Genomic DNA, 23,121 nt, shown 5'->3' with positions numbered 1-23,121 from the left:
AGGCCTGTCTGACAGAGGAGAGGTAAGCCACATGTTCATGTGCATTACAGGGTTAGCTACCCTATATAGTCTGATCTCCCATGGCTAACGTGGAGTCACATTACAATTTTCTGACTTCAGAAATGTGTTTTAAACTTTCTTTGTACAAATGTTCTGATTTACGCAGAGCTTGAACAATGCATGCTTGTCTCTCAAATCAGAATTACTTCCTTTAAGGTAGAGAAAGACATGATCATGACTTTCTATGAACTGTTTTTGGAGGGAGGAAACTAAATAAATGCCAGATACAAAACATTGATAAAAAATACATTTTACTGACAAAACTGAGTAAAGCATTTAGCATGTGACTACTAGAAAGAGGGGAGAACATACCTCATACCTAGATCTGCACCTGTGTGAGATACTGTACCTGTCAAAATGTCTGCTTGTTTACTAGCTGGTAATGTATTTTATTCATGTTAATAACATTAAAACACACCAAGTTATATAAAACGTGCCAGTTAATAAGACATATTGTTATTAAAAGCACTTTGCTAATGCAAAGTTAATATGTCGTTTATTAGTTAGTTCTGTACATCAGTTATTAAAAGGGAGCCCGTCATTCTTTTTCCAACAGGTGTCCCTGTATATCAAAAATAAATGAGTTTGGTCAATGGTTGACAATTATACCTGATTCACAATATAGGGCTTACTTTTAAAACCTCTACAGGATTGGTGGGTCCCCCAGGGTTCGGTTGAGCTAACGTAGGCTAATGCAATTAGCATGAGGTTGTAAGTAACAAGAACCTTTCCCAGGACATAGACATATCTGATATTGGCAGAAAGCTTACATTCTTGTTAATCTAATGGCACTGTTCAATTTACAGTAGCTATTACAGTGAAAGAATACCATGCTATTTTTTGAGGAGAGTGCACAGTTATGAACTTGAAAAATTATTAATAAACCAATTAGGCACATTTGGGCAGTAGTGATACAACATTTTGAACAGAAATGCAATGGTTCATTGGATCAATCTAAAAAGTTACGTGTACTCTGTTGCCATCTAATAATACATTATGGCCTTTCTCTTGCATAAAAAAAATCATGTTATTTTTCTTTGTATTATCTTTTACCAGATCTAATGTGTAATATTCTCCTACTTTCATTTCACATTTCCACAAACTTCAAAGTGTTTCCTTTCAAATGGTATTAAGAATATGCATATCCTTGCTTCAGGTCCTGAGCTACAGGCAGTTAGATTTGGGTATGTAATTTTAGGCGAAAATGGAAAAAAAGGGGCAGATCCTAAAGAGTCCTTTCCAGCATAGTTCCAGCAGCTAAGGTGTATGCGTAACCAGGCCAGTCTCGACCAGACCACTTCAGCTCAGCATGGATTGGCTCGATTTACCCTATAGTGTGAATCAGAGTTAAATCTACTTCATATATTATAAGAAAATTATATGAATTTTAAGCAGATGTCTTCTGTTAGTGCATGTGACATGGTACAGCAACCCAAGATCAGTCTAACAATGAGTAAAAACAGGTACTCAATACCTTTTGGACATGTCTAACACAATGAGTAAAACCAGGAACTCAATACCTTTTGGACATGTCTAACACAATGAGTAAAACCAGGAACTCAATACCTTTTGCACATGTCTAACACAATGAGTTAAAGTAGGTACTTGATACCTTTTGGACTTTAAACAGATCAAATTATAGAGAATGGTTGAAAGTTTTCTTATTTTATTCATTGATGTAGCTAGAAGGGGAGTCATTTTTCTTGCGATTCGAAAACAATCTAATTTGTCCGTCAAGGTTTGGGCTTACTTTCTTGTGGACTTAAGGATGACTTTACTAATTCATTTACAATACAGTATAAGGCTTGATATACAGTACTGTGGGGTACGAAATTATTGACACCCTTAAAAAAGGTGAGCAAAAATGACTGTATAAAATAAATAAATCAAATACTGAGCTATATTGGGGCTGTAGTGACAGTTCCTCCAAGGCACACAGACAGTTCCTCCATGCTGTGGCTGTTTCTCTCAGCATGCACTCAACAGATTCGTCCAAACAACAACAGCCCCCTGATGAGCAGGAGGCGCTGTCATGCCCTCTTCACGATTGTGCGAGTGTGTGGACCATGTTAAGTTCTCAGTGACCAGGTTAACATGCTCACCAATATCCCGTTATTATTCAGGATACTCAAGTATTCTGTTTTTACAATAACCCGAAAAAGCTTATATCCCGGTTATGAGAAATGCGGATATGATGCCTGGGATATGTTGATCTTCGAGAGGATAACCTACTGTGGCATGTAAACATCTTATCCGGTTACTGTTTTTTTCGCCATCTGAGCAGGCTCAGTTATCATGGATGTTGTGTGATGATGTTTTCATTGGGTTGTCAAACAAATCACATGCGCAGTTCAATCACCCATAACATTTTATTTTGCTGATACTCCATACTGGACCCTATAGTTCACTGGCTACTTATTCACCGCTAATTTAGAAGTTTCTGCTTATAATTTCCGACATTTGGAAGGCCATATTATACTAACTTCCGACATTTGGAAGGCCATATTATACTAACTTCCGACATTTGGAAGGCCATATTATACTAACTTCCGACATTTGGAAGGCCATATTATACTAACTTCCGACATTTGGAAGGCCATATTATACTAACTTCCGACATTTGGAAGGCCATATTATACTAACTTCCGACATTTGGAAGGCCATATTATACTAACTTCCGACATTTGGAAGGCCATATTATACTAACTTCCGACATTTGGAAGGCCATATTATACTAACTTCCGACATTTGGAAGGCCATATTATACTAACTTCCGACATTTGGAAGGCCATATTATACTAACTTCCGACATTTGGAAGGCCATATTATACTAACTTCCGACATTTGGAAGGCCATATTATACTAACTTCCGACATTTGGAAGGCCATATTATACTAACTTCCGACATTTGGAAGGCCATATTATACTAACTTCCGACATTTGGAAGGCCATATTATACTAACTTCCGACATTTGGAAGGCCATATTATAATAACTTCCGACATTTGGAAGGCCATATTATACTAACTTCCGACATTTGGAAGGCCATATTATACTAACTTCCGACATTTGGAAGGCCATATTATACTAACTTCCGACATTTGGAAGGCCATATTATACTAACTTCCGACATTTGGAAGGCCATATTATAATAACTTCCGACATTTGGAAGGCCATATTATACTAACTTCCGACATTTGGAAGGCCATATTATACTAACTTCCGACATTTGGAAGGCCATATTATACTAACTTCCGACATTTGGAAGGCCATATTATACTAACTTCCGACATTTGGAAGGCCATATTATACTAACTTCCGACATTTGGAAGGCCATATTATACTAACTTCCGACATTTGGAAGGCCATATTATACTAACTTCCGACATTTGATTGTCAGCTACTGTTAGATAGCCTACATGCAGCATCTCTTCTGTCATAAAGTAGTGCTCCCTAGAATATTTTAATATTTTTTTATTTAACGTTTGTTTAAATAGGCAAGTCAGTTAAGAACCAATTCTTATTTACAATGACGGCCTACCAAAAAGCCTTGTGCGGGGACAGGGGATTAAAATGTTTTAATTAAATTACAAATATAGGAAAAAACACACAATCACGACAAGAGAGACACCACAACACTACATGAAGAGAGACCCAAGACAACAACATAGCATGGCAGCCACACATGACAACACAGCATGGTAGCAACACAACATGACAACACAACATGGCAGCAGCACAACATGGTAGCAGCACAAAACATGGTACAAAAATATTGAGCACAGACAACAGCACAATAAGGGCAAGAAGGTAGAGACAACAATATCATGAAAGCAGCCACAACTGTCAATAAGGGTGTCCATGATTGAGTCTTTGAATTAAGAGATTGTCCCGTTTGAGTGTTTTTTGCAGCTCGTTCCAGTCGCTAGTTGCAGCGATCTGTAAAGAGGAGCGACCCAGAGATATGTGTGCTTTGGGGACCTTTAACAGAATGTGACTGGCAGAACGAGTGTTGTGGAGGTATCTCAGATACAGTTGATGTCGGAAGTTTACATACACTTAGGTTGGAGTCATTAAAACAAATTTTTCCACAAATTTCATGTTAACAAACTATAGTTTTGGAAAGTTGGTGAGGACATCTACTTTGTGCATGACACAAGTACATTTTCCAAGAATAGTTTACAGACAGATTATTTCACTTATAAAGTTTACATACAATAAGTTGACGGTGCCTTTAAACAGCTTGGAAAATTCCAGAAAATGATGTCATGGCTTTAGATGCTACTGATAGGCTAATTGACATAATTTCAGTCAATTGGAGGTGCACTTGTGGATGTATTTCAAAGCCTACCTTCAAACTCAGTGCCTCTTTGCTTGACATCATGGGCAAATCAAAAGAAATTAGCCAAGACCTCAGAAAAAAAATTGTAGACCTCCACAAGTCTGGTTCATCCCTGGGAGCAATTTCCAAATGCCTGAAGGTACAACGTTCATCTGTACAAACAATAGTACGCAAGTATATAGACCATGGGAACACGCAGACATCATACCACTCAGGAAGCAGACGCGTTCTGTCTCCTAGAGATGAACGTGCGAAAAGTGCAAATCAATCCCAGAACAACAGCAAAGGACCTTGTGAAGATGGTGGAGGAAGCAGGTACAAAAGTATCTATATCCACAGTAAAACGAGTCCTATAACGACATAAAATGAAAGGTGGATCAGCAAGGAAACATTTATTTTTGGAAAAATGTCCTCTGGTCTGATGGAGAAAAAATATAACTGTTTGGCCATAATGACCATCGTTATGTTTGGAGGAAAAATGGGGAGGCTTGCAAGCCGAAGAACACCATCCCAACCGTGAAGCACGGGGGTGGCAGCATCATGTGGTTGGGGTGCTTTGCTGCAGGAGGGACTGGTGCACTTCACAAAATAGATGGCATCATGAGGGGTGAAAATGATGTGGATATATTGAAGCAACATCTCAAGACAACAGTCAGGAAGTTAAAGCTTGGTCACAAATGGGTCTTCCAAATGGACAATGACCCCAAGCATACTTCCAAAGTTGTGGCAAAATGGCTTAAGGACAACAAAGTCACGGTATTGGAGTGGCCATCACGAAGCCCTGAAAATTGTGGGCAGAACTGAAAAAGCGTGTGCGAGCAAGGAGGCCTAAAAACCTGATTCAGTTACACCAGCTCTGTCAGGAGGAATGGGCCAAAATTCACCCAATTTATTGTGGGAAGCTTGTGGAAGGCTACCCGAAACCTTTCAACCAAGTTAAACAATTTAAAGGCTATGCTACCAAATACTAATTGAGTGTATGTAAACATCTGACCCACTGGGAATGTGATTAAATAAATGAAAGCTGAAATAAATCATTCTCTCAACTATTATTCTGACATTTCACATTCTTACAATAAGGTCGCGATCCTAACTGACCTAAGCCAGGGAATTGTTACTAGGATTAAATGTCAGGAATTGTTAAAAACTGAGTTTAAATGTATTTGGCTAAGGAGTATGTACATTTCCGACTTCAACTGTAGGTGGGAGTGAGGCCTAAGAGGGTTTTATAAATAAGCATCAACCAGTGGGTCTTGCAACGGATGTATAGAGATCACCGGTACCGCTTGCCGTGCTGTAGCAAAGAAAACAGTCTATGACGAAGGTGGCTGGAGTCTTTGACCATTTTTAAGGCCTTCCTCTGACACCGTCTGATATAGAGGTCCTGGATGGCAGGAAGCTTGGTCCAAGTGATGTACTGGGCCATACGCACCACCCTCTGTAGTGCCTTGCGGTCGGAGGCTGAGCAGTTGCCATACCAGGCAGTGATGCAACCAGTCATGCTCTTGATGGTGCAGCTGTAGAACCTTTTGAGGATCTGAGGAACCATGCTATATCTTTTCAGTCTTCTGAGGAGGAATAGGCTTTGTCGTGCCCTCTTCACAACTGTCTTGGTGTGTTTGGACCATGATAGTATGTTGGTGATGTGGACACCAAGGAATTTGAAGCTCTCAACCTATTCCACTACAGCTCCGTCGATGAGGATGGGGGCGTGCTCGGTCCTCCTTTTCCTGTAGTCAACAATCATCTCCTTTGTCTTGATCACGTTGAGGGAGAGGTTGTTGTCCTGGCCAGGTCTCTGACCTCCTCCCTATAGGATGTCTCATCGTTGTCATCTGCAAACTTGATGATGGGGTTGGACTCATGCCTGGCCATACAGTCATGAGTGAACAGTGAGTACAGGAGGGGACTGAGCATGCACCCCTGAGAAGCCCCCATGTTGAGGATCAGTGTGGCAGATGTGTTGTTCCCTACCCTCTACACCTGGGGGCGGCCCGTCAGAAAGTCCAGGATCCAGTTGCAGAGGGAGGGGTTTAGTCTCAGGGTCCTTAGCTTAGTGATGATCTTTGAGGGCACTATGGTGTTGAACGCTGAGCTGTAGTCAATAAATAGCATTCTTACATAGGTGTTCCTTTTGTCCAGGTGGGAAAGGGCAGTGTGGAGTGCGATAGAGATTGCATCATCTGTTTGGGCGGTATGCAAATTGGAGTGGGTCTAGGGTTTCTGGTATAATGGTGTTGATGTGAGCCATTACCAACCTTTCAAAGCACTTCATGACTACGGACGTGAGTGCTACGGGTCTGTAGTCATTTAGGCAGGTTGCCGTTGTGTTCTTGGGCACAGGGACTATGGTGGTCTGCTTGAAACATGTTGGTATTACAGACTCAGTCATGGACATGTTGAAAAGGCCCAGTCAACTTAGTGTATGTAAACTTCTGACCCACTGGAATTGTGATACAGTGATTTATAAGTGAAATAATCTGTCTGCAAGCAATTGTTGGAACAATAACTTGTGTCATGCACAAAGTAGATGTCCTAACCATTGAAAAACGAGTTTTAATGACTCCAACCTAAGTGTATGTAAACTTCTGACTTCAACTGTACATATGAGGTGAGTATGCGAGATATGTAAACATTATTAAAGTGGCATTATTAAAGTGACTAGTGTTCAATTTATTAAAGTGGCCAATGATATCAAGTCTGTTGGTAGGCAGCCACCTCTCTGTGCTAGTGGTGGCGGTTTAATAATCTGATGGCCTCGAGATTGAAAAACAGCTTCTATCTCTCTGTCCCAGCTTTGATGCAGCTGTACTGACCTTGCCTTCTGGAAAAGTTAGTGGCTCGGGTGACTATTGTCCTTGATGATCTTTTTTGCCTTCCTGTGACATCGGTTGTTGTAGGTGTCCTGGAGGGCAAGTAGTTTGCCCCTGGTGATACGTTGTGCAGACCGCACCACCCTCTGGAGAGCCCTGCGGTTGTGGGTCGGTGCAGTTGCCGTACCAGGCGGTGATACAGCCTGACAGGATGCTCTCAATTGTGGACCTGTACATTTTAGTGAGGGTTTTTGATGACAAGCCACATTTTTTCAGCCTCCTGAGGTTGAAGAGGTGCACCTTCTTCACCACACTATCTGTGTGGGTGGACCATTTCAGTTTGTCGGTGATATGTACACAGAGGATCTTAAGACTTTCCACCTTCTCCACTGCTGTCCCGTCGATGTGGATAGGGATGTGCTCCCTTTACTGTTTCCTGAAGTCCACGATCATCTCCTTTGTTTTGTTGACATTGAGTGAGAGGTTATTTTCCTGGCATCACACTCCCAGAGCCCTCACCTCCTCCGCATAGGCTGTCTCTTCGTTGTTGGTAATCAAGTCTACTACTGTTGAGTTGTCTGCAAACTTGATGATTGAGTTGGAGACGTGCTTGGCCAAGCAGTCATGGGTGAACAGGGAGTACAGTAGGGTGCTGAGGACACACCCTTGTGGGGCCCCCGTGTTGATGATCAGCGAAGTGAAGGTGTTGTTTCCTACCCTCATCATCTGGGGGCGGCCGTCAGGGAGTCCAGGACCCAATTGCGCAGGGCAGGGTTCAGACCCAGGGCCTAAAGCTTAATGATGTGCTTGGAGGGTACTATGGTGTTGAATTCTAAGCTATAGTCAATGAATAGCATTCTTACATAGGTATTCCTCTTGTCCGATGGGATAGGGCATTGTGCAGTGTGATGGCGATTGCATCGTCTGTGGACCTATTGAGGCGGTAAGCAAATTGAAGTGGGTCTAGGGTGACAGGTAAGGTTGAGGTGATATGAACTCAATGCACTTCTTGATGACAGAAGTGAGTGCTACTGGGCGATAGTCATTTAGTTCAGTTGTCTTTGCATTCTTGGGTAAAGTAACAATGGTGGACATCTTGAAACATGTGGGGAGATTGAGATAGGGATAGGGAAAGATTGAATATGTCCATAAACACATCAGCCAGCTGCTCTGCGCATGCTCTGAGGATGAGGCTAGGGATACTATCTGGGCCGGCAGCCTTGCGAGGGTTAACACATTTAAATGTCTTATTTACGTCGGCCACGGAGAAGGAGAGCCCACAGTCCTTGATAGCGAGCCGCATAGGTGGCACTGTGTTATCCTCAAAGAACATGGTTAGCTTTTCCGGAAGCAAGACGTCGGTGTCCGCGACGTGGCTGGTTTTCCTTTTGTAGTCCGTGATTGTCTGTAGACCCTGTCACACACGTCTCGTGTCTGAGCCATTAAATTGTGACTCCACTTTGTCTCTATACTGACATTGTGCCTGTTTGATTGCCTTGTGGAGGGAATGACTACTCCGTTTGTATTCTGCTATATTCCCAACACCTTGCCATGGTTAAATGCGGTGGTTTGCACATTCAGTTTTGTGTGAATGCTCCCATCTATCCATGGTTTATGGTTAGGGTAGGTTTAACATCTCTTATACACTTCCTCATGAACCCAGTCACCGTCTCAGTGTATTCGTCAATATTATTCTCGAAAGCTTCCCGGAACATATCCCAGTCCACGTCATCAAAACAAAGCGTGGATTTCAATTGGTCAGACAAGTGTTGAATAGTCCTTAGCAAGGGTACTTCCTGTTTGAGTTTCTGCCTATGTTAAGGGAGGAGCAAAATGGAGTCATGGTCAGATTTGACGAAAGGAGGGCGGGGGAGGGCCTTGTATGCCTTGTATGGAAGTTGGAGCAGTGGTGACCCTTCATTCAGGGCAGGTGGGGCAGAGCCTATTTCGAGCACCCCATGTTTAGCAAAAAATAAATAAATTCTTTGTAGGGGTGGGCCTGCCTATTTTGCATGTTTTTTTGGCATTAATACGTCTCACATATCAGTTTGCAAACAATGTAAAAATATATATATAATTGAGTTAATGAAGCCACATACAAACATTGTCTCTTTTATGTTTTCTTGAGTAAGGCAGCTCCAATATGCAGGTGGTTCAGCTTAGCTCAGTGCTTTCTGTGGTGGTTGGGCAAGTCAGCAGAAAATAGGAGCATTGTGCTGTGATTGGCTCAGTGTTCTGTCACTCATGGGGACACCATCACGTCAAGTCTAAGTCCTTAGTAAAGGTAGACATCGAACATTTAAGCCCTTTGTGTCCTGCCGTAGAGTTACGTTAGAAGAGCCCTTCCAAGAAGGCTCAAGGTCATTGGCAACAGATAAAATAACTTCAAATCACGTTATATGTACAGTATACCTTTTGTGTATCTCTTTTGACACATCGTTCGTGGCCAATGTGTGCATGTTTGCAGACTTTTTGTACAGCTTTGACAGTGCCACTGATAGTAGTGGTGGCGCTTAGCTTGCACTTGCAAATTCAGCACAAACAACATTCTATAATAGAATTGTGTTATTTGACTTAACAAATTATAAAGCTTATTTAACGCGTCAAATAGTGTTATTTGATGTGTATCTTTTTTGACACGGAAAGACCCAAACAGCGTTCAATGTGCCTCACCCTAAAAATGTGGTCTATTTTCCCCTCTGAATTTTGCCTACTGTTCTGACTTGGTGGTGCACATGTAGCCTATAACCTATTTTAGAGAAATGTAATCATTGAATATTGTAAGAGCTTTCAATGGCTGCTTATATGCCCCCTTTATTTATCCTACAGTTCTGACGTGGTGTACAGAGAGTACACTGTAAGAACGGACCATGTTCTGAGTTCTGTCGCTGTACATTTCAAAAGTGCAGAACAAATAGTTATATTGACTACGTCCATCGTCGCTTGCTCATTAATGTCTTAATCGAAATTACGGATTACCTCTTATCCGCTCATCGTTCCCTTCAGCCATATTTTGTACATCTAAACTGTCAGAAGAAACCACATTTGTTATGCAAGTCAGCCATATCAGCTATGTTTTTTAAAAGGCAGTAAATGAGACTGAATTAACTGTTTCACTGCCAGATATGGCTCCGCTGATAGCCAGGTGTAGCAGTGTTAAGGTGTTGGGACTGCTGTTGGTTCTCTGCTGTATGTAGGCCCTAACCGTTTGTGGGCACCGTTTGTCACCGTTATTGTGCAATTCATGTATTGTTTAGTGTTGTGTTGTGTCGTGGCTTTGCTGGTATGCATCCCACATTTTTGCTAAAATCGATTTGGAGTAACAGTGGTCGAGTGTTTTAGCAGCGTAAGTACTACAGTCGATATGCTGAAGTTCCTTGAGGGCTGTCATGGTATCGGCTTGAGGGGTGATATACAGCGAATTATCTTGGGTGATAATACGGTCTCCAGAAGGGCATCTTCTGAGGCTGAGGGTTGCTTTCTGATGGTGCTGTGGTGCTGCATGGAGATCACAAGCTCTTCAACTGGGCAGCAGTGTCGCGATGGAGGGAATAACCTATATGGAGACTACCTAAAACCATAGCAACAGAGTTATTGTAAAGTGTGGGAATAAGCTTATGCCAGACTTAGACTACATTTAACCTCTCCCTACAGAATATGCTTTGGCAAGATTTTGAGTGATATCAAAATATTCTATAAAAATATATTTTGAGTGGCAAAGACTCCAGTGGTCATACATAATTCATAGATTCAACAAACATCTATTATTATTCTATGTTTCATTATTCCTGGTTGATACTACTTGTTATGATTGCAGACAGAGCCCAGAGAATGGGATGGTGCAATATTGATTTAGTCATAAGGTGCATGCATGGGGATGTCTGTGCTGTGTATATACTGTACACCTAGCAGACTGAAACTTCACTGTTGTAGGCATAATACAGCTAGTGCTATCTAGACTTGCGCTGGCGCTTAGCTACCTACATGTGAAGTAAACTCAACTGAGTAATAGAAAATTGAGACTTTTAACATGAAAACGTGCAGGATACCTCTTTCCGGTTATGTTCTCGTAGCACTCCTCACAGGCCGTTTGGTGTACATTTTTTTGTGTGTGTGAGATGAAACTGCCAAAAACTCTGAAAGGTAGTATTGTACGTCAGAATTGCAACACAACATTTGTTCAAGCCTAAAAAGCTAATTGCTAGCTGGCTAGGTAAATGCCCTTTAGCTAAATGTACTATTTTTGTATTTATTTGATTTAACCTTTATTTAACTAGGCAAGTCAGTTAACTAGTCAGTTAACAAGTCAGTTAACTAGGCAAGTCAGTTAAGAACAAATTCTTATTTACAATGACAGCCTACACCAGCCAAACCCTAACCCAGCCAGCACTGGGCCAATTGCGCGTCACCCTATTGGACTCCCAATCACAGCTGGTTGTGATACAGCCTGTAATCGAGCACTGAGATGCAGTGCATTAGACCACTGCGCCACTCGGGAGCCACTAGCTAGGGCAACACAAATGCTAGCTCTAATACAGGTTGCTATTCGTCTGGTCACGGACTCTACAAGGCGTTGAAAGTGTTCCACAGGGATGCTGGCTCATGTTGACTTCAATGCTTCCCAAAGTTGTGTCAAGTTGTCTGGATGTCCTTTGGGTGGTGGACCATTCTAAATACACATGGGAAACTGTTGAAAGTGAAAAACAGCAGCATTGCACTGCTTGACACGAACAGGTGTGCTTGGCAACTACTAACATACCCCGTTCAAAGGCACTTCAAACTTTTTTGTCTTGCCCATTCACCCTTTGAATGGCACACATACACAGTCCCCTTCGCCTACACTAATTGAAGTGGATTTAACAAATTACATCAATAACATAACTTTCACCTGGATTCACCTGGTCAGTCTAGGTCATGGAAAGAGCAGGTGTTCATAATGTTTTTTACACAGTGTATATTGAACAAAAATATAAACGCAACATGCAACAATTTCAACGATTTTACTGAGTTACAGTTCATATAAGGAATCAGTCAATTGAAATAAATAAATTAGGTCTTAATCTAATTTCACATGACTGGGCAGGGGCGCAGCCATTGGATGGCATATGCCCACCCACTTTGGAGCCAGGCCCACCCACTGAGGAGCCAGGCCCAACCAATCAGAATTAGTTTTTCTCCACAAAAGGGCTTTTTTACAGACAGAAATACTCCTCAGTTTGATCAGCTGTCCAGGTGGCTGGTCTCAGACGATCCTGCAGGTGAAGAAGCCGGATGTTGAGGTCCTATGGTGGCGTGGTTACACGTGCTCTGCGTTTGTGAGGCCGGTTGGACGTAATGCCAAGTTCTCTAAAAAGACGTTGGAGGCAGCTTATGGCAGAGAAATTAACATTACATTCTTTGGCAATAGCTTTGGTGGATATTCCTGCAGTCAGCATGCCAGTAGAATGATCCCTCAAAACTTGAGAAATCTTTGGCATTGTGTTGTGCGACAAAACTGCACATGTAGTGCACACTGCCTTTTATTGTCCCCAGCACAAGGTGCACCTGTGTAATGATCATGCTGTTTAATTAGCTTCTTAATATCCCACATCTGTCAGGTGGATTATCTTGGCAAAGGAAAAATGCTCACTAACAGGGATGTAAACAAATGTGTGCACAAAATTGAGAGAAATATGCTTTTTGTGCATATGGAACATTTCTGGGATCTTTTATTTCAGCTGATGGAACCAACACTTTACATGTTGCGTGTATATTTTTGTTCAGTATACAGTATATTGCAAGTCAAGTCACGATATTTGGTTGAAAAATCGCAATTAGATATTTTGCACATATCGCCCGAACATCCTGGTAAGTTTTAGCCTCATATGAACCATCCTGATCTCACGAGCTCACATTCAGAATGTGTGACAATAGTAGGAACTTTATGTACAAAAAAAGTCAACATAATCACGAAAAAAGCTAAGTCGGGTTGGAACTCGGAAGATGTCTCCCTTCTCCGTCATCGCCATCTTGCAAGGAGTAATACATGCTTTTTCTCAAAAAGGCTGGACTCCAAACTCACCACTGTTGTGCGTGGTCAATTAGTTATATTTTCATGTCACACATGTAAACGCTTGGAGTTTGCTAAACAACATTGGCACTTGGATTGGAACCGGAGCTTTGGTCAGATGACATGAAAATAGCGCTATTAATTGTCAACACACACCAGTGGTGGGTTTGGCGTCTAAATGAGATCGCATGAGCAGAAAATAATCCCATACCTACTATAAAATATGGTAGTGGATGTTTGATGTGAGGAGGCTATTTTGCTTCCACTGGTCCTGGGGTCCTTTTTAAGGTCAACGGCATCATGAACTTACTCAGTAACAGGATATTTTAGCAAAAAACCTGGTTGCCTCTGCCAGGAGACTGAAACTTAGCCGCAAGTGGATCTTCCCCATCAAGACAATAACCACATGCACATATCAAAATCTACAAAGAAATTGGTAATTGGCTTCAAAATCAACATTTTGTAATGGCCATCTCAGTCTCTGGACTTGAAACCTATTAAAAACCTGTGGTTTGAATTGAAGAGGGCAGTCCATAAGAGCAGACGAAGGCTATCAAAGATCTGGAAGGATACTATATGAAGGAATGGTCTAAGATTTCACCCAATGTGTTATCAAACTCATAAAACATCCTCGCAAGGTAATGTATTGAAAGGTATTGAAAACAGGGGTATAAATCATTTTGACCCCTATCAGTTCGAGAATTTTTTTTATTACTCGTTAAACAAAATCTCTTTCTCGGAGCAATTGTATGACTATAAAATAATATAATTTCCCTTTTTTTTTTAGCATACCATCTAGCTCAGTATTTGAATTATTTATTTTATAGAGACAGTTTTGCTCATCTTTATCAAGGGTGTCAAACATTTTTGACCCCACTATTGTTCTTATGTGCAGATTGCAGAACCATATATAGAGATTAGGATTATTGTGATTATTGATGATGATGCTAATCATGATAATTAGTATTGTTATTATGATTATTATGGTTATAAAATGTAGTAGTAATAATTTGCCTAGTCAGGCATTAGTAGTAGGCCTACAGTAGTACTTGATGACAATTCATACCACTTCTTCTTTAAAATATGTTGGAGAACATCATCAAATAGTGTAAAATGAACGAACTTTTTTTTAAATCCTGTGACCTCACATTTTCTTGGTGTGCAGTATTACCACACTCAACCTGTAGTATTACCACACTCAACCTGTAGTATTACCACACTCAACCTGTAGTATTACCACACTCAACCTGTAGTATTACCACACTCGAAACATAATCTAAATCTGTTTACCATGGAATATTATTTTGTAACGTAACATTTCGTATTTTCTTGCAAACCTTCCAAACCAGATGGATAATGTGGTGTTTAATCTCTCTCCTTAAATTCCTCCTCGGGTAAGCATGCCCAATGAAAGGATTCCCAATGAAAGAATTGAATGAAAATTGGGGAATGAATGGGTTTGCGTTAAAGGCCCAGTGCAGCCAAAAACATGATTTTCTTATGTTTTATATATATTTCCACACCATGAGGTTGGAATAATTCTGTGAAATTGTGAAAATGATGATAATCCACTTTTACTGTAAGAGCTGTTTGAAAAGACAGCCTATAATTCCAGCCTGTTTTGGTGGGATAGAGTTTTGGCCTGCCTGGTGACATTACCAGGTGGTAAATTAGTTAATAGATCAATAAGAAAGAGTTCCAAACCTCTGCCAATAACAGCTAGTTTTCAGTTTCCCCCTCCCCACTCAGGACACTCACAGACTGTCATAGCAAAATACTTATTTGAGAAATTGCTCTTTGCTAAGAAGCAATTTTTGTTTTACCATTTTAAAAACAATCATAGTAAGGCACTATATTGTTACCCAGAAAGTATTTTATATTGAGATAAAAACGGCTGCATTGGACCTTTAATGGGAATGTGAGAGGGGATGTGGAACCACAGGGGCGACCAATAGCGCAGGCGCTCCACCCTCTTCAATTAAATAATCTGAAGGTTTTCTGTGCTAAACCGAAGATGGCGACAGACTAAACTAGACTGTCAAAAGGAAGGGGAAGATGAGAGGCAAATGTCGCTTTTTGCACTAAAAACGGAAGGAAAAACAAGACTTGTCATGTTTGAGAATGGCAGATATAGAGTAAAGATTTCGTTTTTGTACGTGCTATGCGTTTCTTGTGTGATGCTGCACCGGTGCTGGGGGTGTCGGTAGGATTTCACAACATGTTACAAATTTGGGTGTATAGGGAATATTATACCGGACGTTATCTATTTGCAATGGATTAGACGCCGGGGTTTGGAGCTGGATTGATTTCTTGACACAACAACTTGGAAAAAATGCTTCCCATCACCATGTTGCAAACGAGGTAGGGGATATATTGCAAAGGTGAAAAAGCCATCTGAGATCGCTTTTGTCTACCCCCTAAAATATGATCAGGGGTGCTTGGATGTTTCGAAGGGAAGATGACGCCGTGTTAAAAATATGTTGTGCACCCAAACAAAACGACAAACCCTGTGCCGATTCCGAGAGGGTACAGAAATGGCGAATGTCTTTGGCATCCCTATTATTTTTCACTGTCCTTCTCTCTAATCACCTCTGGCTGTGTGCTGGAGTTAAACTGAGGTCCAAGGATAGGAGCAACCGCAAAATCTGGATCAACGCGACTAACGGGGTCCACCCGGCTCTAAATGAGGGGAAATGTGGTATTTTTCTAAGCAATTTGACCAAATCCGCTGCTCCAGGTCCTCATTGCACTGATGCTCAAAGCCACCACACACACCTGGAGTCAGCCTGCACCATATTGTATCGGCAAAAAACTGACTTTAGGTCCTCAACTCCATCAACGTTCTCGTCACAGATGTTACTTGATTATTTTAGGAATTTTAGCCTCTCTTTTTGTGATTCTTACTCCATTTCCGACTTACTGTTGGGGATGTCAAGCCCAGACAGTTTAAATTGCAGTCTTCAGAACATGGTTTTGGATTTGTTTAGCAGCGGTGGGGATGATGAGGATGTCTGCAGCATCTGTATCCAGGCGTACATGAGGCTGGACCAACACGCTCAGGAAAAATATGAGGAGTTTGACTTCTTCTTTCTCAAGTATTTATCAGAGGATTATTCTGTCCGATCCCACACAGAGGACTGTAAGGTAAGATCAATTTGTGCTTCCTGTTATAGGCTACACCTGTTCTCCAGGTTCTCCAGGTGTGCATGTTCCCTCATAATTGCAGTTTTCAGCAGGGGACCAGTAGGCTACACTCTTAGAAAAATTGGTCATTTGGTTGTCCCCATAGGACAACCCTTTTTGGTTCCAGGTAGAACTCTTGGATTCCATGTAGAACCCTTTGTGTAAAGGGTTCTACATGGAACTCAAAAGGGTTCTTCAATTCATCAAAGGGTTCTCCTATGGGGACAGCCGAAGAACCGTTTTAGATTCTAGATAGCACCTCTTTTTTTTCTCTAAGAGTGTATGGATGGTAAAAGCTCAAGTCTCCATTGGCAAGTTTTGACAACACATTTACACACACATATTTAAGGTGACTAAATTATTACACAGATAATGTACTCTATGCCTACACAATACCTCTTCTCATGAATGTTTGCCATTTTGAAACAATGAATGTGCTGCATGAATAATGTGACTATTCACACTGAGTTGATGAATAGGCTAGTATGTGTTCAGAATAAGTGGTTCATGGTTGCATGAGACTCCCACAAAGATCTACCTATAGCAGATGTTTCCTTGTGCTTCTATAACAAAAAACATGTTAATAGTGTTTTGTTTTTCATGCCACTACTCCGCTCTGGCGTCTTGCCACCTGTGTTGAGCTCTGATGTCACCCCTCTGTGCCCTCTCCGGGTTGCCTGAGTGGTCTGACAGAGCCTTTGATGTTCCACTACCTTGCAGCACAGGGCTATCTGTGGTGAGGGGTATTTCTGAGTCATTATGGACCACAGTCAGACTCTTTGACCTGGTTGGTATTGATAGGGCCATGATAGCCTACACTGTTATTATTGTATATATTTTTAAATAATCAAAAATCCTATTAATTTACGGTAAGTCTGGCAGCACAGGTTCCAGAAATAGACTGTGTACATAAATAACATGTATAAAAACGGTGATTACTTTCCATCAAATGAAGTATATTACTGTAATTTCATGACATTAACTCCTAATTTTACCTGTAATCATTTTTTTGCTGGCATTGGTTGTGAAAATAAAGAATGGGCCAGTTAAAAAGCATAAAGAACTCCTTAATTGATGACCAAATACAGTTCGAACACAGATTATAATCATAAAATTACAAAAAACTGCTCTCAATTTAACTTAAACCCAGAAATGACTCCTGAATTTATGCCAAAATATAGCTAAAACACAGAATTGTCATGTTACTTAAACCTACTCTCAATATAACTGGCATCAGTTGTGAAAATTGAGTATTGGTCAGCTAAAAAACAGACAACTCCTTAATTGATTACAAAAACCTTACTCTCAATGTAACTATTATTGGTTGTGAAAATAAAGAATTCTCCAGCAAAAAAACAAGACATTACACAGGAATTTCCTTATATATTAAGTTATTCAATACATGTTCAAACCTTAACCTGTGTGTGTGTGCAGTGGCATGGTAAAGGGGTAGAAAGGGAAGGGTGTGTTAAGAGTGGTATCAGGTAATCTGTGTACAAACATTTCTAGAACTATACACTTGAGTTATGGTCTCAAACATAGGAAATTCAATTATTATTAAAAAAAAAATTATATCCGTTTTTTAAACATTTTGGTTATAAAATATAGGTCACGTTGTTATTCTGTCATCCTAACCCACAACTATATGGGGAGGTGTGTGTGTGTGTGTAGGACAAGGTATGTCAATCCAAGTGCAAAAACATTTCTTGAACTCAAACTTTACATATATTGTGTCAAACATTCACTTAAAAGCAACTTACAACATGCTAATGTAAAAACATTCAGTTCTTACATTTTGGACAAGTGTTGTTTTTAATCATCTGCCTGTTTCTTGACTGTGTGCTGCAGTCGGTGGATTTAAGTGCCTGTATGTATGTATGTGTGCGTGCAAGGCTACTCCCTCCATAGTCTGCAATGTTTGAGATCAGATAAATAACTTTTGGATTGATTGCATGCCACTGAGTTCTTCTCCACTTTGGACCCCTTATCTGGGTTGAATAGGCACCTGCGTTGAATGAAATAACAAATGCCATTCTATACTAGTGTGTCCTTCATTCTTAAATCACTAGGAGTGGTCCTCTACCCCTTCAGATACAATAATTAGATTTGTTGACTAACATGGATTTTTGCAGGTACATTTGTATCTAATTTAAAGGGGCTACATGTAGGATGTTTGCAATGTAATATTAGAAAATGTCTGATACAGTTAAGGTAACAGTGGAACGATGTTTCACAATGTTTTATTCACCAGAAAATACACTGCTCAAAAAAATAAAGGGAACACTTAAACAACACAATGTAACTCCAAGTCAATCACACTTCTGTGAAATCAAACTGTCCACTTAGGAAGCAACACTGATTGACAAAAAATGTCACATGCTGTTGTGCAAATTGAATAGACAACAGGTGGAAATTATAGGCATTTAGCAAGACTCCCAATAAAGGAGTGGTTCTGCAGGTGTGGACCACAGGCCACTTCTCAATTCCTATGCTTCCTGGCTGATGTTTTGGTCACTTTTGAATGCTGGCGGTGCTTTCACTATAGTTAGTTGCATGAGACTGAGTCTACAACCCACACAAGTGGCTCAGGTAGTGCAGCTCATCGAGGGATAGCACATCAATGCGAGATGTTGCAAGAAGGTTTGCTGTGTCTGTCAGCGTAGTGTCCAGAGCATGGAGGTGCTACCAGGAGACAGGCCAGTACATCAGGAGATGTGGAGGAGGCCGTAGGAGGGCAACAACCCAGCAGCAGGACCGCTACCTCCGCCTTTGTGCAAGGAGGAGCAGGAGGAGCATTGCTAGAGCCCTGCAAAATGACCTCCAGCAGGCCACAAATGTGCATGTCTCTGTTTCTGACAGTATGAGCAGACTCCATGAGGGCCCAACGTCCACAGGTGGGGGTTGTGCTTACAGCCCAACACCGTGCAGGACGTTTGGCATTTGCCAGAGAACACCAAGATTGGAAAATTTGCCACTGGCGCCCTATGCTCCTCACAGATGAAAGCAGGTTCACACTGAGCACATGTGACAGACATGACAGTCTGGAGACGCCGTGGAGAACGTTCTGCTGCCTGCAACATCCTCCAACATGACCGGTTTGGTGGTGGGTAAGTCATGGTGTGGGGTGGCATTTCTTTGGGGGGCCGCACAGCCCTCCATGTGCTCGCCAGAGGTAGCCTGACTGCCATTAGGTACCGAGATGAGATCCTCAGACCCCTTGTGAGACCATATGCTGGTGTGGTTGGCCCTGGGTACCTCCTAATGCAACACAATGCTAGACCTCATGTGGCTGGAGTGTGTCAGCAGTTCCTGCAAGAGGAAGGCATTGATGCTATGGACTGGCCCGCCCGTTCCCCAGACCTGAATCCAATTGAGCACATCAGGGACATGTCTCGCTCCATCCACCAACAGACTGTCCAGGAGTTGGCGGATGCTTTAGTCCAGGTCTGGGAGGAGATCCCTCAGGAGACCATCCACCACCTCATCAGGAGCATGCCCAGGCATTGTAGGGAGGTCATACAGGCACGTGGAGGCCACACACACACTACTGAGCCTCATTTTGACTTGTTTTAAGGACATTACATCAAAGTTGGATCAGCCTGTAGTGTAGTTTTCCACTTTAATTTTGAGTGTGACTCCAAATCCAGACCTCCATGGGTTGATACATTTGATTTCCATTGATAATATTTGTGATTTTGTTGTCGGCAAATTCAACTATGTAAAGAAAAAAGTATTTAAGAATATTTCATTCAGATCTAGGATGTGTTATTTTAGTGTTCCCTTAATTGTTTTGAGCAGTGTATATTGGGTGCATAGGAATTGTATCCTGAAATGCTACATTTCTGTTGGCCAACAAGGGACTTGTGTGGTTCTATTTTGAAATTGAAAGTTGTAGTTACCAGTAAGGCATCCTAGATGACAACACCAGACTAGAGTTAGTTATAACTTGTGCAAAGAAAGTCATGTTTATTGCAATAGGTGCGCAATATAATGCTACACGCCACTTTCCCAAGTGCTACAAAGAAAACCTGGCAGAACTATACAGTCAGTCACTTCAAATGAAATTGTAATGGTAATAAGGGATGAATTCATACCTCTGCAGGAACTCCAATGTTGCTGCCAGATCAGAGGGGTAATTTATGTTAGTGATAATATGCCGCAAACATCATTACCAGGGCATCGTTGAAAGTAAGAATGCCATTCAGGATGATCTGTTCCACAGAAACCATTAAGTTTCCAGCAGTCAGAGGAGAACTCCCTATGGTAATGACAGACAAGGAGTGGTAAAACATTTCACCATCTTCCATTCAAACTCTTCTTCTCTTTACCTCCTGCAACCTCACCCACTTTATCTCCTTTTTTTGTTTTGTTCCATCCCTCTCCCTCAAACTCCCATTCTATCTCCCTCACACACACCCACACAGGACTGACACATTGTTACCCAAGCAAAAAAAGCTGTATACTTGTATTCTTTTGGAACCACTTAAGTTGTATGTTAGAACACTATATAGTATTCAAATCGTAATAAGTAGAGATGGGAAGAGTTTTTTTTGTTTTTTTTTAAAACATTTTTTAAACAAGCTCTGATGCCCAGTTCAGTTTTCAAAGAGCTACCAATTCAATGCAGTAAGCCAGCAGCTTGTTGTCAAAGTTACACCACGTGTCTAATGATGTTCGACGCTTCGGACCTCCACAACACCCTGACAGGAGTCGGACTCCTCTCCTCCTATTCATTAGTATAGCTTCTGTTAAGTCTCCTTTTTGTTCCTTAGAGTGCATATTGGTTTACTGTTTATTTTATTTCCCTGAATGGTCAGAAGTTGACTTGTTTATTTAATATAAAACACTTTAAATTGCCCTTGGTTCTTTTTGTCTCGTTCCTTTCCCGTTTGTCCTGCTTTATTGTTATGCAGGACCGGTCACAATACTTTTAATACAATATTTTTTATTTTTATTTTATTTCACCTTTATTTAACCAGGTATGCTAGTTGAGAACAAGTTCTCGTTTGCAACTGCGACCTGGCCAACATAAAGTATAGCTGTGTGAACAGACAACACAGTTACACATGGAGTAAACAATTAACAAGTCAATAACACAGTAGAAAAAAAAGAGTCTATATACATTGTGCAAAAGGCATGAGGAGGTAGGCGAATAATTACAATTTTGCAGATTAACACTGGAGTGATAAATGATCAGATGGTCATGTACAGGTAGAGATATTGGTGTGCAGAAAAGCAGAAAAAAAAAAATATATATATATACACACAGTATGGGGATGAGGTAGGTAAAATTAGGTGGGCTATTTACCGATAGACTATGTACAGCTGCAGCGATCTGTTAGCTGCTCAGATAGCAGATGTTTGAAGTTGGTGTGGGAGATTTTTGCAATTCGTTCCAGTCACAGGCAGCAGAGAACTGGAACGAAAGGTGGCCAAATTAGGTGTTGGCTTTAGGGATGATCAGTGAGATACACCTGCTGGAGCGCGTGCTACGGGTGGGTGTTGCCATCGTGACCAGTGAACTGACATAAGGCGGAGCTTTACCTAGCATGGACTTGTAGATGACCTGGAACCAGTGGGTCTGGCGACGAATATGTAGCGAGGGCCAGCCGACTAGAGCATACATGTCGCAGTGGTGGGTAGTATAAGGTGCTTTAGTAACAAAACGGATGGCACTGTGATAAACTGCATCCAGTTTGCTGAGTAGAGTGTTGGAAGCTATTTTGTAGATGACATCGCCGAAGTCTAGGATCGGTAGGATAGTCAGTTTTACTAGGGTATGTTTGGCGGCATGAGTGAAGGAGGCTTTGTTGCGGAATAGAAAGCCGACTCTAGATTGGAGATGCTTGATATGAGTCTGGAAGGAGAGTTTACAGTCTAGCCAGACACCTAGGTACTTATAGATGTCCACATATTCTAGGTCGGAACCATCCAGGGTGGTGATGCTAGTCGGGAATGCGGGTGCAGGCAGCGAACGGTTGAAAAGCATGCATTTGGTTTTGGTAGCGTTTAAGAGCAGTTGGAGGCCACGGAAGGAGTGTCGTATGGCATACATACCATTTCGGTACACTTAATAAGCTATTAGTTTAAACTAGCAATATATTTTAAGTTTATTAAAATTATATTTCCAATCCTGTATTATAAGTATACTAAAATAAATGGGTTTATATGATTTACTTTTAATACTATTCAGTGTACTAAAGTAAAACTTGTGGTTCCAAAATAATACACTTTAGGAAAACTGCTGATTTTAACTTGGGTATGTAAAGTGAAATTACAAATGTCTTTCCACAAACAACAATGCATAGTGTGCTTGGCAGCTTTGCACAGTCAATTTCCGATGGAAGGCAAGTTTCATCAACGTTGAGGAACATCTTGTTCTCTTCTTCATTGAATAAGTTAAGTAGCAGCAAAAAAAGACCCAGGTAGGTTGGCTTCTGATTTCTCTTTGACAGTTTCTATACCTGACAGTGTCTTGGCAATCTTGCTCCTCCACTCACGAGGGAGAGATTTGAAGTAGGACACAATTCTCCCACATTTGCTCGCCATGGCTTTCTCATGCTCTTCATTGAGTTCAACACCAGTAAGTCTTGATGCCGGGGGTCTTGTGTAGATATGGCCATTCTTTGGCAATGTCAGAGGTCTCCATACCACAAATGATGTCTTTCCTCTGGG

At 41.3% G+C, this 23,121-nt stretch overlaps 1 protein-coding gene across 2 annotated transcripts in view; it reads left to right on the top strand.

Annotated features, from left to right (window-relative positions):
* The first annotated feature begins 15,219 nt into the window (after nt 1–15,219).
* Nucleotides 15,220–23,121, top strand: part of nalf2 (NALCN channel auxiliary factor 2) — a 44,860-nt gene continuing 36,958 nt past the window's right edge. The window contains exons 1-2 of one of the 2 annotated variants that reach the window (XM_031826515.1): nt 15,278–15,415; nt 16,254–16,407. In XM_031826515.1, the coding sequence (XP_031682375.1) occupies nt 15,330–15,415; nt 16,254–16,407 (240 nt within the window). In that variant the 5' untranslated portion in view covers nt 15,278–15,329. Of the gene's footprint in view, nt 16,408–23,121 lie in introns of both variants that reach the window. The other variant, XM_020484515.2, reaches the window with a different exon arrangement.

Source organism: Oncorhynchus kisutch, linkage group LG6, assembly GCF_002021735.2.
Source record: "Oncorhynchus kisutch isolate 150728-3 linkage group LG6, Okis_V2, whole genome shotgun sequence".
NCBI classification, from domain to species: domain Eukaryota; kingdom Metazoa; phylum Chordata; class Actinopteri; order Salmoniformes; family Salmonidae; genus Oncorhynchus; species Oncorhynchus kisutch.
The sequence above is the reverse complement of the archived record's forward strand: the minus strand, read 5'-3'. Positions and strand labels throughout refer to the sequence as shown.